General features: G+C 24.4%; 1 protein-coding gene across 2 annotated transcripts; it reads right to left on the bottom strand.

Annotated features, from left to right (window-relative positions):
• Window positions 1–507: 507 nt before the first annotated feature.
• LOC413749 (serine protease inhibitor 88Ea) lies at window positions 508–6,728 on the bottom strand. 2 transcript variants are annotated; one of them, XM_006562362.3, is made up of 4 exons: window positions 6,458–6,728; window positions 2,857–3,210; window positions 1,754–2,129; window positions 508–1,677 (listed from the first exon to the last, which is right to left on the bottom strand). In XM_006562362.3, exons 1-4 carry the CDS (start codon window positions 6,485–6,487, stop codon window positions 1,082–1,084), a joined length of 1,356 nt encoding a protein of 451 aa, XP_006562425.1. In that variant the 5' UTR covers window positions 6,488–6,728; the 3' UTR covers window positions 508–1,081. The 2 variants fall into 2 exon arrangements, with proteins under 2 accessions (XP_006562425.1, XP_026298978.1); XM_026443193.1 differs by lacking the exon at window positions 6,458–6,728 and adding an exon at window positions 5,230–5,432.
• Between the last annotated feature and the right edge of the window lie 7,656 nt (window positions 6,729–14,384).

The following is a 14,384-nucleotide window of genomic DNA, read 5'->3' as shown; positions in this document are numbered from 1 at the left end:
GTTACAGAGGTATCTTTAATAATCACGAGATGGCGCTGAAAGTTAATTCTTATTCTATCTATCCTTTTCTAATTATTTACTTTCCTTGTCTAAATTGTGTTTAATTTGCGGCACTCTAGAGATGGCGCTGATTTCATAATTTTTAAAATATCTCTATCCTTTTCCCACACTTACTCTCCTTGTCTATCCTTACTTTTGGCGCGTATCCATAAATGAAGTACGAAATATTAAATTGCGCATACTTTCATCATTTCTTTTTCACAACTACAATGTGTCTTGATATTTTGTGCATAAAAATAAAATATTTATAAATAAAATATTCTCCAATTTTAGTTTTCCTAGCATAAATATAAGTACAAATAAATTTTTATATTTATGATAAAAATATCAAATTTTGATATTATCATTTTATAAAAATATACACTTTTTAAAAGAATCTAAAAGAAACATAATATTTTGAATCAAGAAATAATATATAATTCCTTTTCTCAAATCAATTAATAAATATTGATTATATACCATTTTTATTACATAATTTATATTAAAAATATAATATTGAAATTCATATTACAAAATAGAATTTCACAGTTTTTATTAATAGTCCAGCATTGAACTATATACGAATATCAAACTTGCACAATATTGTAAGAGATAAATTATAATATTAGAACATACGTCGTTATATATTTTCGGCATAATCAATATTTTCTTCGTTCATCAACGACAAACTTAAACATCCCTTAAAAAAATTTGAACACTCCACAGTGTTACACACACACGGTATAACAAATTTTAATTTCTATTACTCGATTCATTGCTCCCTTCAATAATTTAATAATTCCATTAAACGAAATCTCAAGAAAATATTACGATCATAATAAAAAAATCTTTGTACAATATTTGTACAAAATTTCTCCTAATCCTTTGCAAATATCGATCCGTCGTATTTGTCATGAAAGAAAAGAAAAAAAAAAAAAAAAAAGAAAGAAAATTTAAACATAAGTTTATCACTCACATCATCAAAAAACTCGCACGCATTTCAAACGAGGAACAATGGCTCACATTGGCTCGTTCAAACACCTCAAGCTGTCTCCGCAGCGTTCTTTTGAGTATTGGGATTACGGTAAATGCCGGCGAACAAGATAGTGCGCTTCGGTTTCTCGTAGATAAAGTAGACGAACGGATGATTGGCGTTGAAGACTGTCGGCACCAACGGCCGCCCAGAACGGAACGTGTAAATGGCGGTGGCCGCGGCTGCGGTGGTCCCCTCCTCGGTGACCTCAATTCGCGCACGATGGACAGCTGCCCCAAGATGCACCGATTCCTCGCCATCTTCGACGAAACCTTTAAGATTGGCCACGTCAGGCATTACCAACTCCCCCGCACCGATGGCATCGAGCAACGTGGTTATTTGAAGTTCCTTTTCGACCTCGAACCGCGGCAGGATGATCTCCACCGGTTGAGGGAGTGAATCAGAGGTTAAAAGATCGCGGATCTCGGTGTATCCTGCTTCCGTGGAGAGACGTTCGATCAGATGGTAAATGCTGTCACGTTCCCCGTTTTGCGCAGAATCGTTGGAAATTTTTGTGACGAACGGCGGAAGGAGGATAAACATGGAGATTTCGTTCCCTTTGTAGGGTAGTTCCAACACATGCGCGCCAAGTATTTCGGAGATAACTAACGAAGAAAGTTATTAAATTATTTGGTTTTTCTTCAGTATTATTAAATTGTCGATAAAATGTTTAACACTTACCATGGTTGAAATTACCCTGCTGCCTCATGTATTTAACCATTGAATGCTGGGATTTGGAAGAGTAAAATATGTCTTTCTTAGAATTGTTAGGATTGAAACGACTTTTCCAAAGACCTTTGAAGTACACCGCGTTAGCCAATACCAAATCGGTGTCTGTTGTAATGCTATTAGGGGGTAGAAGATCCCGAATGTGGCCTTTAGTCATATTGCTGACCCAATTGTTAATTTGATCACGGACAGCATTTGGATTCGTTTTGAAATCGATCATTTCCAATTGATTGCCAAATAAACTCAATATACATTCCCGTACTTTTTTCTTGTCCGATATCCATAATCGGTTCGCTGAGTTAAACTCGTAATTAGATGACACGTCATTCTGGATAAAAAAAATTCAATTTTATGATTACATTATAAAATCTTTATACTATATTTTGCAAATTAATGAACGTTTGCAATTTCCAATCTCATAAGCCACATTACTGTACGACAATTCATTTAACAAGGATAAATATTTATATATATTATTATTTGTAATTATAATTATCTTAAAGAATGAAATTATATAGCTTTTAAGAAGTATAAAAACTTCAAAAAATTTGAAAGAAGATATATAAAATATATTCTAACTGCAAACAAAAACGAGAATTATATGACTAATCAAATTAAACTATCACATAATTCCAACTGTGTCCACTAAAAAAACAAACGTTACTCATTCATCGCATGTACTGATTTTACGAAACTTCAAGGTTAAAACATTTCCTCCTATGTAAATTAAAAGAAATTAAGCTATTTAAATTCTTTGCGATCATTTTCCAAATTGCGAGTTGCAAAATATAAGCATATTTCATCAATTTTAAAAATTATGTTCAAAACTAACCACAATGTCACGATGTTATAATATAATAAATGAGCCTCAATCGAAAAAATTTTTTCGTTTCGATTTTTAAAATCAATATTCTATGAATATATTAACACCTTGTGTGTCCAATATTATGAATTGAACAGAAGGGAGCAGATGTTGCACGATTATGTGGCTCGCCTTGGAATACTTGCAAACTTAAACAATAATGATGTAATCGCTCCACTTCGAGCCTTCTCACCTGACCGTTGATTTGCTGTTTGAGGGTATTCTCGAAGGAATAATATCGTTGTACGTCGACTTTGGATATGTCAGCGGGCAGTTGCAAAGCTCTCTTCAAGGCTTCCTCGGTAGTACCTCGGGAGCCGAAATACGCCAAGGTCACTGCCTGATGAATACTGTAAGGACTGTAAATTATATTGTCTTGAGATTCGAATAAAGATATCTTCTTAAGAGTCTCAAGAGCGAAACGAAATTTCGAGTCGATTATAGCTTTCTTCGAGCCAGCGCCCATCATCGAAGGACTATCGTTTCCGGTTAGGCATTGCGCTGATATGCCTCTTAACACCAATAGTACCGATAACACCGATATTATCTGAAAGAAAAAAAGAGTAAATATTGAAACAAAAATTCACAAGTATTAGGAATTATTGAATTAAAATTATGAGAATGAGAAGATTTTTAACAAATTCTTTAAAGATTTATATTATTTTACAAAATATTTTTCAAATATTTCAAAGTATTATGAAGAAGCGGAATGTTTAAATATTAAGAATAAAAGAATTTCCGGATAAAATAAAACATGCGTAATTTGAAGAATAAAAATAGATTTGCATAGATTACGCAAAGCTGAGTTTATACTTTAAAAATGTCTGACGATGTTCGTATAATTTCCGTATATTTTCCGCATTGTTACAAAATTTCTCTAGATAATATTCTATTATTATCTCATGATTATCACAATTTATCGTTATGATATAATTACAACTTTGTCGTACATTAATATGTTACAGAAAAGTTTTAAAAGCAAGGTGTACAAATGTTGAAAAATAAATTTTATGATTAACATATTTATCTGTCTTGAGTGACAGAAAAAAATAACGAAATTTTCAAGTTGAACTTGAAAATTTTAACTCGAATAAAAATAATTATTTAAAATATTTAATATTTAACAGAATTAAAATTTACATATCGTTCGAATATTTTTAACTTATCCAAATTGTGTTAAAGATATTCAAAAGATATTCAATTTTTTATGACATCAAAAAAAGAAATTATAATCTTATAATTAGAAATTTCGCAAATTTTGAAATTTCTTTTTTTTTTTGGTAACACTGTACTCATCACTTTTAAACGTAATTTATATTCATAGATCATCGTATTATAGCCGAGGTCAATGTGATATTGATAAATAAATCATTATGCACGACATCTATATCTACATTTTTATGCCAAAAAAAAAAGTTTCCTGTAGGAGTCACGCTCTGGTTATTCACAACAATTAAAGTAGATCAAATATATTCAGGACCTAATTAATTTCTTTTAATTATAGATAATATTTGATATTAAAAGTTACTTAGAATATTTTATTCTTAAATTATTTTTTTTTATTAATAATTTTTGAAATACAGCTAATAAAAGGATATCTAATAAAAGATACAAGATTGTTATATTCCATTAACATTATTTACAGAAAATAATTATAATAAAAAATTATCAAATATCATATATATTTGATAATAAAATTGTAAATTCATTTAACTTTTCTGTGTTCATAAAGAAATAATAAAATAAATTTTTTATTAAATTAATCATTGTATAATTATTATGTTCGATTACACATTCAAATATATTGTTTTTCGCTAAAACATTAATAATCAGTTATTGCAGTTGTTACGTCTATAAACAATCAATCAAAAATAAATATTTTCTTTAACTTATCATAAATTGACGCATAATATTCATGATTTAATATTATGTATACTTCCAGATAAAAAAATAAAAATATCAGTTATACATAAAAGTTTAAAATAACTAACTAATCTAAACAATATATATAAGTAAAATAATCAACTCAACTACGTTTAATATCAAAATTATTAAACATGGCTATAAAAATACTTTCACCGTCACGATCTTCTCCTAAAAAAAAAATTCAACAGTTTTTCAGAAGTTTCTCAAAAACTCAAAATAGAAAATGTATTTTCGTATTTTAATTAAATCACGATCAATTTCAAAACGAGAGCATGGAACAAATATCGAAGATTTTCATGTGGATTCACAAAGCGTAATCGTAAAATTAATGAAAATTATACGATTTGAAACGAACGAGAGGCAAATAACGAGACGAGTGAAAGCGAGCAAACCGTGACGTCATAGAGTCCGACTTTCTTGGCTGAAATTAACGTATGACGAGTTCTCATGTGACGAAAACAAGGGAAACTATACCACGCCTCTCTATTGTTCCCGATACTATTGCCTCAAACACACTAAGAAACTCACTACAATTATTTTTCAGTGAATTATGCAAATACTAATATACGAGAGTTTATATAATTTCATAATTTTGTTTCACTTCCTCTGACAACCTTTAATTTCACTTCTTTTTGCTCACTTCATTTTCTCTGGACGAAACACTTGTTAATTTGTGAGAATTGGAATACTCTTCTTTTAAACTTAAATCTTCAGTATAATCTTTTTTGTATTCAATCTTGCCAATTTCTTTCTTTCCAAGGTTTTTCGTAATTTTAACAATATTAAGATTCACAAAGATCGATGGAGAATCCCGCAATGCCAGCAGAAACAATGAGCGAATGACAAGTGAATTCTTCGATCAGATACGTGTCCAACTTATTAAATAAAACACGTACACAACTGTAATCAACTGTTGATTAATACTGATTATACATAAAGTCGAATTAAAATCGAATTACCTTCGAATGATAAATGATGAAAAATAATATATGACATTCTTTATAAACATTGCAATTTAAAAATAATAAAAGAATTTCCATTAAAGTTTTTTATTCCAACATAATAAAAATCGTTGAAAAGGCTAGATAAAAACATGTCCTTCATGGTCTAAGGAACGCTTATCGTGAAACAAAGCATCGAGTATTTTTATAAAAAAAACATTTAGGAATGTGAGAAAATTTGTAGGGAAATATATGAAAGAATTATTTGATCGAAGAAAAATAATTTAAATAATAATCGTTCGAATATTGTGAAAAACAACGAAATGAAAAAACGCGAAAAATATATATAAAAAAAAGATAAGTTATCGCTGGTTGAACTTTTCATTACTGAGAAAGCAATGGTCATCTATGGAATCTTTGTTGATGAAGAATCTATAATACTTGGAATTGAAGAAATATATTGAATTTTTTATTTACGAAATTGAAATCATAATAACATGTATTATATAACATGATTATATATATATATATATATATATATATATATATAATACTCTAAAAAAATATTTAACAATGAAATAACAACAATTATATAATCAGTAATAATCAATCCGTATAATTAATCTAATTACAATAAATATTATCCAATTATTATTCTAAAATCTAAATACAAATTAAAACATAGTTAAAATAAACTAAAAACATCTACTAAAAACAACATCCTACCAAATGAAAACAATTTTAATTCTCAGATTAATTAAATCTCCAAGATATCAATTGCAATTTTAAATATCATACGACATTATTTACAAACTTCATCTCTCCTTTCCAAAACATTATACAAAGGAAATCTTAATCAATGAATAAAATTGCAATCAATTTTTATCAATTCTAATAATTCTAATTAATCAAAGGATCATCACTCACCGGTTTAAAAAATATTTGTCGGGTTTGCATGCTCCTTTTCTGTTTCTGAAGTTGATCGAACACGAAATAACATCCGATAGTCTCTCGCTACAAAATTGAACTGAGTGTACAGGAAGAAAAAGCAGAGGCGGCGAGATGCTCGCGGGTAACTGGCTTCTTAACTGCATCCCCACCACTCACTGTCATATTTATTCATCGGAAACGAATCCTTTCCACCGATACGCTGTCGTCCAACCAAGCCAACACGACTCGTTACTTCTATGTTGGAAATGCCCGGTTATAATAGTTTTATTGTCAGGAAATCCCAACTACGCCCTGGAGGGGAGAGAAACACGTGTCATATTGGAAATCATTGATACAATTTACAAAATGTTATTGAACGGAGAATTCTTAATATATTCGATACAAACAAATGAATGTTGATTGAATATTCAGTTATATATTGTGAAATAGATTAACATTCGTTTATTTTCGTTAAATGATGTAATAAATTTGTTCAAGACAAGATATTTAAGATAAACTATGCTGTTTTTAACGCTTGTTGTTTTCTCTTATGAGAAAAGTAAGTGATTTTTAAACTTTTTTTAAAAGCAGAGGTATATATTTGCGACTTGTATAATCTCATTCAAATTACGTATGCTTGAAGTTAACACTTGAACAACGCATAGTGAGATAAACGAGTGATTAAATATCGATTTCTAAAATGTTTCGCGTTTGAAATAATTCTAAAAGAAAATTTTATTATGAAGTAATAAATTTTTTTAGTATTTTTTTTTTCTTTTATTTGCTTTATTATGAAATACATAAAGTATATTGTTATATTCGAAGAATAAATGTAAATGAAGTAATTAAAGTAAAAAAAGTATAAAATGAATTTTTTAAAACCATGAATGGAATCTTTGAAACGAGTCACGAATGAATTGGAATAATTATTTTTGAAGAATGACAAACGTTACATTGTGACAATAAAATAAAATCGACTATTGTTTGAAAGATTAAGAAAATTACAATTTGACCATGAATGAAATAAGCAAGGATTTTTCATTATAAGAAATTACTTCTCTTATAATGAAAATTCAATTTAATTCTAAATATAGATATTTTTGTATACCAATATTTTATTTTTTAAAAATCTTTCAAAATTATTTTACAATGTTATATTAATGTTTTGTATATTTGAATAATTGATCAAATAGATTACATGTATAAATTGCATGAGATCTTTATAAATCTTACTTTGGAAATGATCTTATTTTACAAAATAATCTTTTTTCCATTAAATATTTATTTCTTTTTAATTTCACGAGATTTTAATACGATTTTATTCAGTAAAAATATATGATACTTTACTAGAATACGATAGAATGTATCATATATTGTAAGACTTAACTGATGACACAAAAAAATAAAAATCCACTTACTTTCTCAATGGTTTGTATATGATGATATGAACATATGCATCATGGGGAATTCTTTTGCAGAATCTGTAAATAAATAAGTACATAGGTCATTGATTTATTTTTTAAATTTAAAATTGAAGAAAAAAATTCTTCGAAGAATTTTATTTTCATAAAATGTCATCAATATAATTTTTATTTTTAGTATGTAAAAATAATATTGTTTAACTATGTATTTACGTAATTTTTGTCAATTCTAAAAGCTTCGTTCATTCACATAGATATCTAATGATATCTTGTGCACATATTATTTGTCATTATTTGAACACCATTAGTAATTGTATCAAGAAAATAGATATATATGTCAAACTAAATTCAAACAAAATATCACAATTGTTCTATGATAAAAAGTCTGCATTGCAAAAATTCTGAAAAAATTAAATACAAAATTACTCTTACTATACAAAGTTACTATTTTAATTAAAAAAAAAATTGAATTCTTCTTTAGATATTGAGAAAATATTTTATAATAAATATATTTCAATTATCCTGTATTTTTATTTTTATTTTTTTTTTTCTATATTATTATACATTTATACATTTGTTTTATTGAAGATTATATTATTATGTTTAGAGCTTGATATATTTTGCAATTGAAGTAATATTATTAGTAAAATTTTTTCAGATTTGCATAATAATTTACCAACTAATAATATTAATTACTTGTTGATAAATTATGCAAAAGAGTTTTGAAATTTAATTTTTGACTCTCAAGAGTCAAGAAGAAGAAAATGCTTGTCAAATTGAATCGTTCGAGATATGATATACATCCAGAAACGAATCATAGACAAAGATTATATTCTCAAAGAATTAATGAATTTTCTCTCTCAAATTTTCTTTTTCCTTTTGAAATTTATTTGACGTCAAGAAATGAAATTAGCTTCGTTTCACACTTCGTTGGCCAATAGCCAGAGAAAGCGAATCGAAAGGAGTTATTTTCTTTGCGAATTCTCAAGAATAATTATCGGGTCAAAATTATTAAAAGGTCAAATGATGACACAATAAGAGCAATTAAGAGATCCATTTTGAAACTAGTCAGATTTAATTAAACGATTCTAACTCATGATATAATCTTGCATAATTTTTATAATTTTCTCTTTAAAAGATTTCTATAGATTTGGAGCAGACTTTTATTTTTAAAAATTTTTTTTAAATTTTTATTGAATCTTTTATTCTTGATATAAAGTATAATTATAATTTAAACTTAGTATAAACTATATGATAAACTATATTTTATTATTATTATTATAGAGAGACAACGAATCTTTAAATTGCAATTTTTATAAAAATATTAAGATATTTTAATCATGATTCATAATCATTTCATCTGCTATTGCGGAAAAAGTTTTTTTGATATTTATGATTCACTTTGAAAAAAACTGAATTATGAACAGATGTTAATGAAGAATCTGGAAATTCCAACTTACAACGTTTTTCTTTTAATTAATCGTAGCTCATTGAAAAATAAAGTTCATTATCGCATTAATAATAATAGAAAATATATTTTATATTATATAATTCTTATTTTTTTCAAAAACATTAATAATAAAGTTCTTTTTGTTATTAAGATAACTACAATTAAATAGAGTTATCATGTAAAACAATATTAATTTAATTGCAGCTTTGTATGATGGCGCTATATCTCTTCTGCCTGTAATGTAGCGCCATCATAAATTGTGCTATATCGATATAAGATGCAATTACTGATGTTAGCCCTGTTATCTATATACAGGCGTTCTTAGTATAAAATTAAATTGCTTATAATTTGAAGGATAAATTTTATTTAATATATATATATATATAAAGTATTCTATTTTAAAAGATAAATCTCAAGATAAATATCTTTAAAGATAGGAAAAATAAAAAAATACAGAAAAATATTTCAAACAAAAGAATATCTTATCAAGGAGAACAAGAGTTGTTATTTATTTCATTTTGTTATAATTTTAAAGAATTTTGAATTTTATATTTTTTATTGTATATTATTATACTTTGTGTCAAATTTTTTTAAAAATATTATATAAACATTTTTTTCATAAATTATTTCCGAAATATTAACTTTCAAAGTTAGTATATCTTTGAAGAATTGATTCTGCATGGCACGTGTATTAGCATTCAAAATATAAATTGAAACTTATTATAAATAATTATAATAATTTTATTAGAAACGCCTATAAGTAGGCAAACCTATTGTATATCATTTGCATCGTTTGTCTTGAATCCAAACAGAAAAAATTTTAAAAACAACGTCATATATTATATCATTTTATATATAATTATATGATCATGCATTAATTGATATGATGCGTAATTAACTATGCTAGAATTTTAACGTAAGATGAATAAGATGACGCGAATTGGAAAATAAAATAAATGATATGATCTCTTTGATATCGTATATCTTTCTGAAACATTTCTTTTGTATATATTTTTTGAGATATTTATTCTAAGAGAGATGAATATTATATTGAAACATACTATATAAATTTAATATTTAAACTATTAAAAATTCATGATACGTTTCTGAATATATTTTATTTTATGTAAAAAAATTATTATTTATTTTCTGTAAAAAACATAATTAAAAAATTGTCGATTATATCGCGCTTATCAAGCATTAATATGATACATGCTATCGTTCATATCGCTCTAATATCCATTCTCATGTGTCATGTAAGAATCAATACAATTATCAATGTCATTTGCTATAATACAAAGCTAATGTTATAAATGCCATGTTATAAAAAACCTAGATATGATAACATCAACTTGATATTTCATTATTAACGTTTCAAATGTGATATTATCATATCTCTTTCATTAAATTATTATAAATAAATGTTATTTTACTTAAATATATATATAATAATATTAAATATATTTTTATTTAAATAAATAACATTTAATCTTTTTTTAGAACAAACTTGTTACTCAATCTAATTACACAATAATCCTATACAAATTTAAAATATTATACATTATATATTCTGTGCACATAAAATATAATTTTACATTAAAATAAAATATATTTAAATTAAATTTAAACTACAAATCATTTATAAAAAAAAAAAAATTACCTATAAATTTCTCGTAAACATATTCGTCGATTGTTTCTTCTTGCTTCTTTAACTTAAATAAATAAATGAAATTTTATTATAATATATAATATTTTAATATATTATAATATATTTATATTATAATATATTTTAATATAATTATAATATATTATTTTTAATTATAATCCAAATTGCACGTTCCTAATTTACCACTTTTAATTTTCAATAAAGATATAGTGTCAGTTCTCTTTCAAATTTATATATTGCATAATTTTATATTTGTTACGAGATAAGTAACATTTAAAATTAACGTTTAAAGCATAGAACTTTATAAAATCTATTGCAGGAAAATAAATAAGTTCGAATATTTCAATAAAAATTCGAATCTCGTTATGTAAACATTTTATCCACCAAATTTTTTAAATAGCAACTTTGATTTATTTAAATTTATTTAAAAAAAAAAATTTCCAAATTTGTATAATATAATAGAATATTCTAAACAAAAATTCCGAATTTAATTGATAATAAAATATTTATTTAATCAAAAATGGAAATTATCTTAATACAATTAAGTTCAATGAAATTATAATAATTATAATTTTTTACTAATGAAAGTTTTTCTTTATTTCCCTAGCAATTATATTTATTGCGATATTTATTGCGAAATTGCTGATTCAATATTATATACAAATAATCGATAATAATCAAGAATATGTAACTTCGTTACGTAATTTAAATAATAATTAATAACCTAGATATTTTCTAATTCGTAACATTTTAAATAATCGTATTAAAATTTAACTAAATATATCATTATTTAATGCAATGTTTCTTGTACATCATGTACAAATATTTTTCAAGAATTCTATCTTTCCATGCTAAAACATATAATTTTTATCACATGTGTGATATTTATATTTTTCAAATCTGTCAAAAACTATAATCATCCGAAAAAATTAGAAGTTAACTTTATGATTTTTTAATAATTAAAAATTAATTAACAATTTGTTATTAAAATCTAATGTAAATTAATTCTTTATTTCAGAATAATGAAGATCCTACTGAGACGACGCTTCCTCCGGATATGGAACTCAAGGAAGTACCTACCAATAAAAGCTCATTGAATATGTTAGAGAATATTACAAATAAAATTTGGAGAATCTTACCTGTCATCAATATACCTCAAAGTTGGGTCCTTACATATTGTATGAAACATACTGAGATAACTGAAGATGTTGAAAAAGCAACTATGCAATGCCAATATGATGGTACTGATTGGGACTGCACATTTATCGAGTTGGTAAAAATCAATATTCGTGGATAGAATATTTGTAATTTATAAATAGATTTCAGATTTTTATGCAAATTCATATTTTAAAAAATATGATTAAAAAAATAGAATTCAAGTACTTGTTTCATTTTCTAAATATAAAAAGAATTCTTTATTTCGAATATTTTATATATTTTATGAATATTTTGTTTTATTAAACACTTATTATTTCGTAAAACTTGGATTTATTTATTATATAAAATAGATTTTATGAGTTTTTCAAAAATAAATAACAAATTTTTGTTTTTTTTTATTAAAAAAATTATTAAACAAAAAAATCAATATTACTGTTGATGTTCTTTTTTTATTTTTTTATAAAAATGTTTAACTTATAAAAGAAATATTTTTATATAATCAATATATAAATAATCTTTTTATTAATTGTAAATAAATTTTTAAAATAAATAATTTTTTTACAGGGTGGAGGACGAGATGATTATAATATGGGAAAAATTGTCTCTTTATTTCAAACTCTTTCGAATCGCGGATTAAGATCAAAAATGCTTCATGCAGCCGAAATTTGTGGCAAATTATGGCAAAAGTATAAACAATTTCAGAATAATAGATTAACTCAAATGCGATTGAATATTAATGTGAGTCGATCAATAACTTAAATTAATTTTTTTTAAAAATGTACAATTTTGTATAATGTTTCTTTTTATCTTTTTATTATAAGATAAAGAATAGGGAAAAAAGATCAAAAAAAAGTAAAGATTCGGCAGATTCGAAAATAACACAGAAAAATTTAAAAAAAAAAATGGAAAAGATACATGATGAGGAAATAAAAAAAAAGAGACGAGCAGTTAAAAAAGTGCAAGCTATTCGACAAAAATTGACGAACAAGATTACAGAACTTGAAAATAAAAGTATAATAAATAGTAAAAAAATAATATAATAAATAAGATAACAATAAATTAAATAATCTTATAATAATTATTTAATTATGTATATGAGTCTAATATAAATTAAAAAAAATTTATTCAATAATAATTGAATATATATATAAATATAATAATAATAATAATAATAATAATAATAATAATAATAATAATAATAATAATATCATTATTTTTGATATTATAATTTATTATTAATTAATTAATTTTTAAACTTTTCATATTTAAAAATTTAAAATATATTCATATTAAATTATTCTTATAATTATTCACTTAATAATTTCCAATATCATTTATATATAAAAAAAATAAAATAATTTTAATCTTTTAATCAGAAAATTTCTATGTAATTATTATATAAAAATCGATTTTCTAGAATCGTTAAATCCGGAAGAAGAATCCAAACTTAATCGATTGCGTTTAACAATGGTGAAAAATCCTCCCATCAATAATTTAGAAGAATATCCTTTAGCAGGAGATCGAAAGGAATTATCTTCTCTTCAAGAAATAGGGTCATGTTTAACGCAACAAGTTACAAAAGCTTGCGAATCTATCGTTCTCGATGCAATCAAAAAACTAATGTAATACAATCTTTTTTTAACATGCATTTCATTAAATTACTTTTACTGATAACTGACACATCTTTAAAAAGATATAAAAAAAAATAAAAAATAATTCAGTGTTTCAAAATATAAGTATCACTTTTACAAAATTAATATATAAAATAACATTTTTATTATAATATTTTATTCATTATATTGTTTTAAAATTAACATTTAAAAAAAATACTCATATTAAATTTATCTAAATTTATTATAATCTAAATTTAATTTTAAATACCTGAAATAATCATATTGCATTCTAATAAATAAAATAGTTATACCTATATTATCAATTGAAAATTTTTTGATTATAAATATTTTCCTATTAATTGAATGAATTTACTCGATATTACATACTACATAATTTACATACTAAATTTAAATCGATTAGATTTTAATAAAAATCAATATTTTTTTATATATATAGTTTATTATTTATTTGTTTGTCTACAATTACTAATTCCATGAAAAAATTTTCAAACCTTAAGAAATATTTTTATAATGTTAATAACATTATTGAGTATAATATTTTTATATCATCATAGTAAGTATATAATTATCGATATTAAATAACCTTTCAAATATT

This window comes from Apis mellifera, linkage group LG10 (genome assembly GCF_003254395.2).
Source record: "Apis mellifera strain DH4 linkage group LG10, Amel_HAv3.1, whole genome shotgun sequence".
NCBI classification, from domain to species: Eukaryota; Metazoa; Arthropoda; class Insecta; order Hymenoptera; family Apidae; genus Apis; species Apis mellifera.
Note: the sequence above shows the minus strand (reverse complement) of the source record. Positions and strands in the feature narration are given on the sequence as shown.

Bases quoted from the DNA above. Each gene is read 5' to 3' on its own strand.
- LOC413749 (XM_006562362.3), bottom strand. From the start codon at position 6,487: ATGCAAACCCGACAAATATTTTTTAAACCG. The intron at 3,211-6,457 runs GTGAGTGATGAT...TTTTTCTTTCAG, and splicing joins GACAAATATTTTTTAAACCG to ATAATATCGGTGTTATCGGT. The intron at 2,130-2,856 runs GTGAGAAGGCTC...TTTTTTATCCAG, and splicing joins AACAGCAAATCAACGGTCAG to AATGACGTGTCATCTAATTA.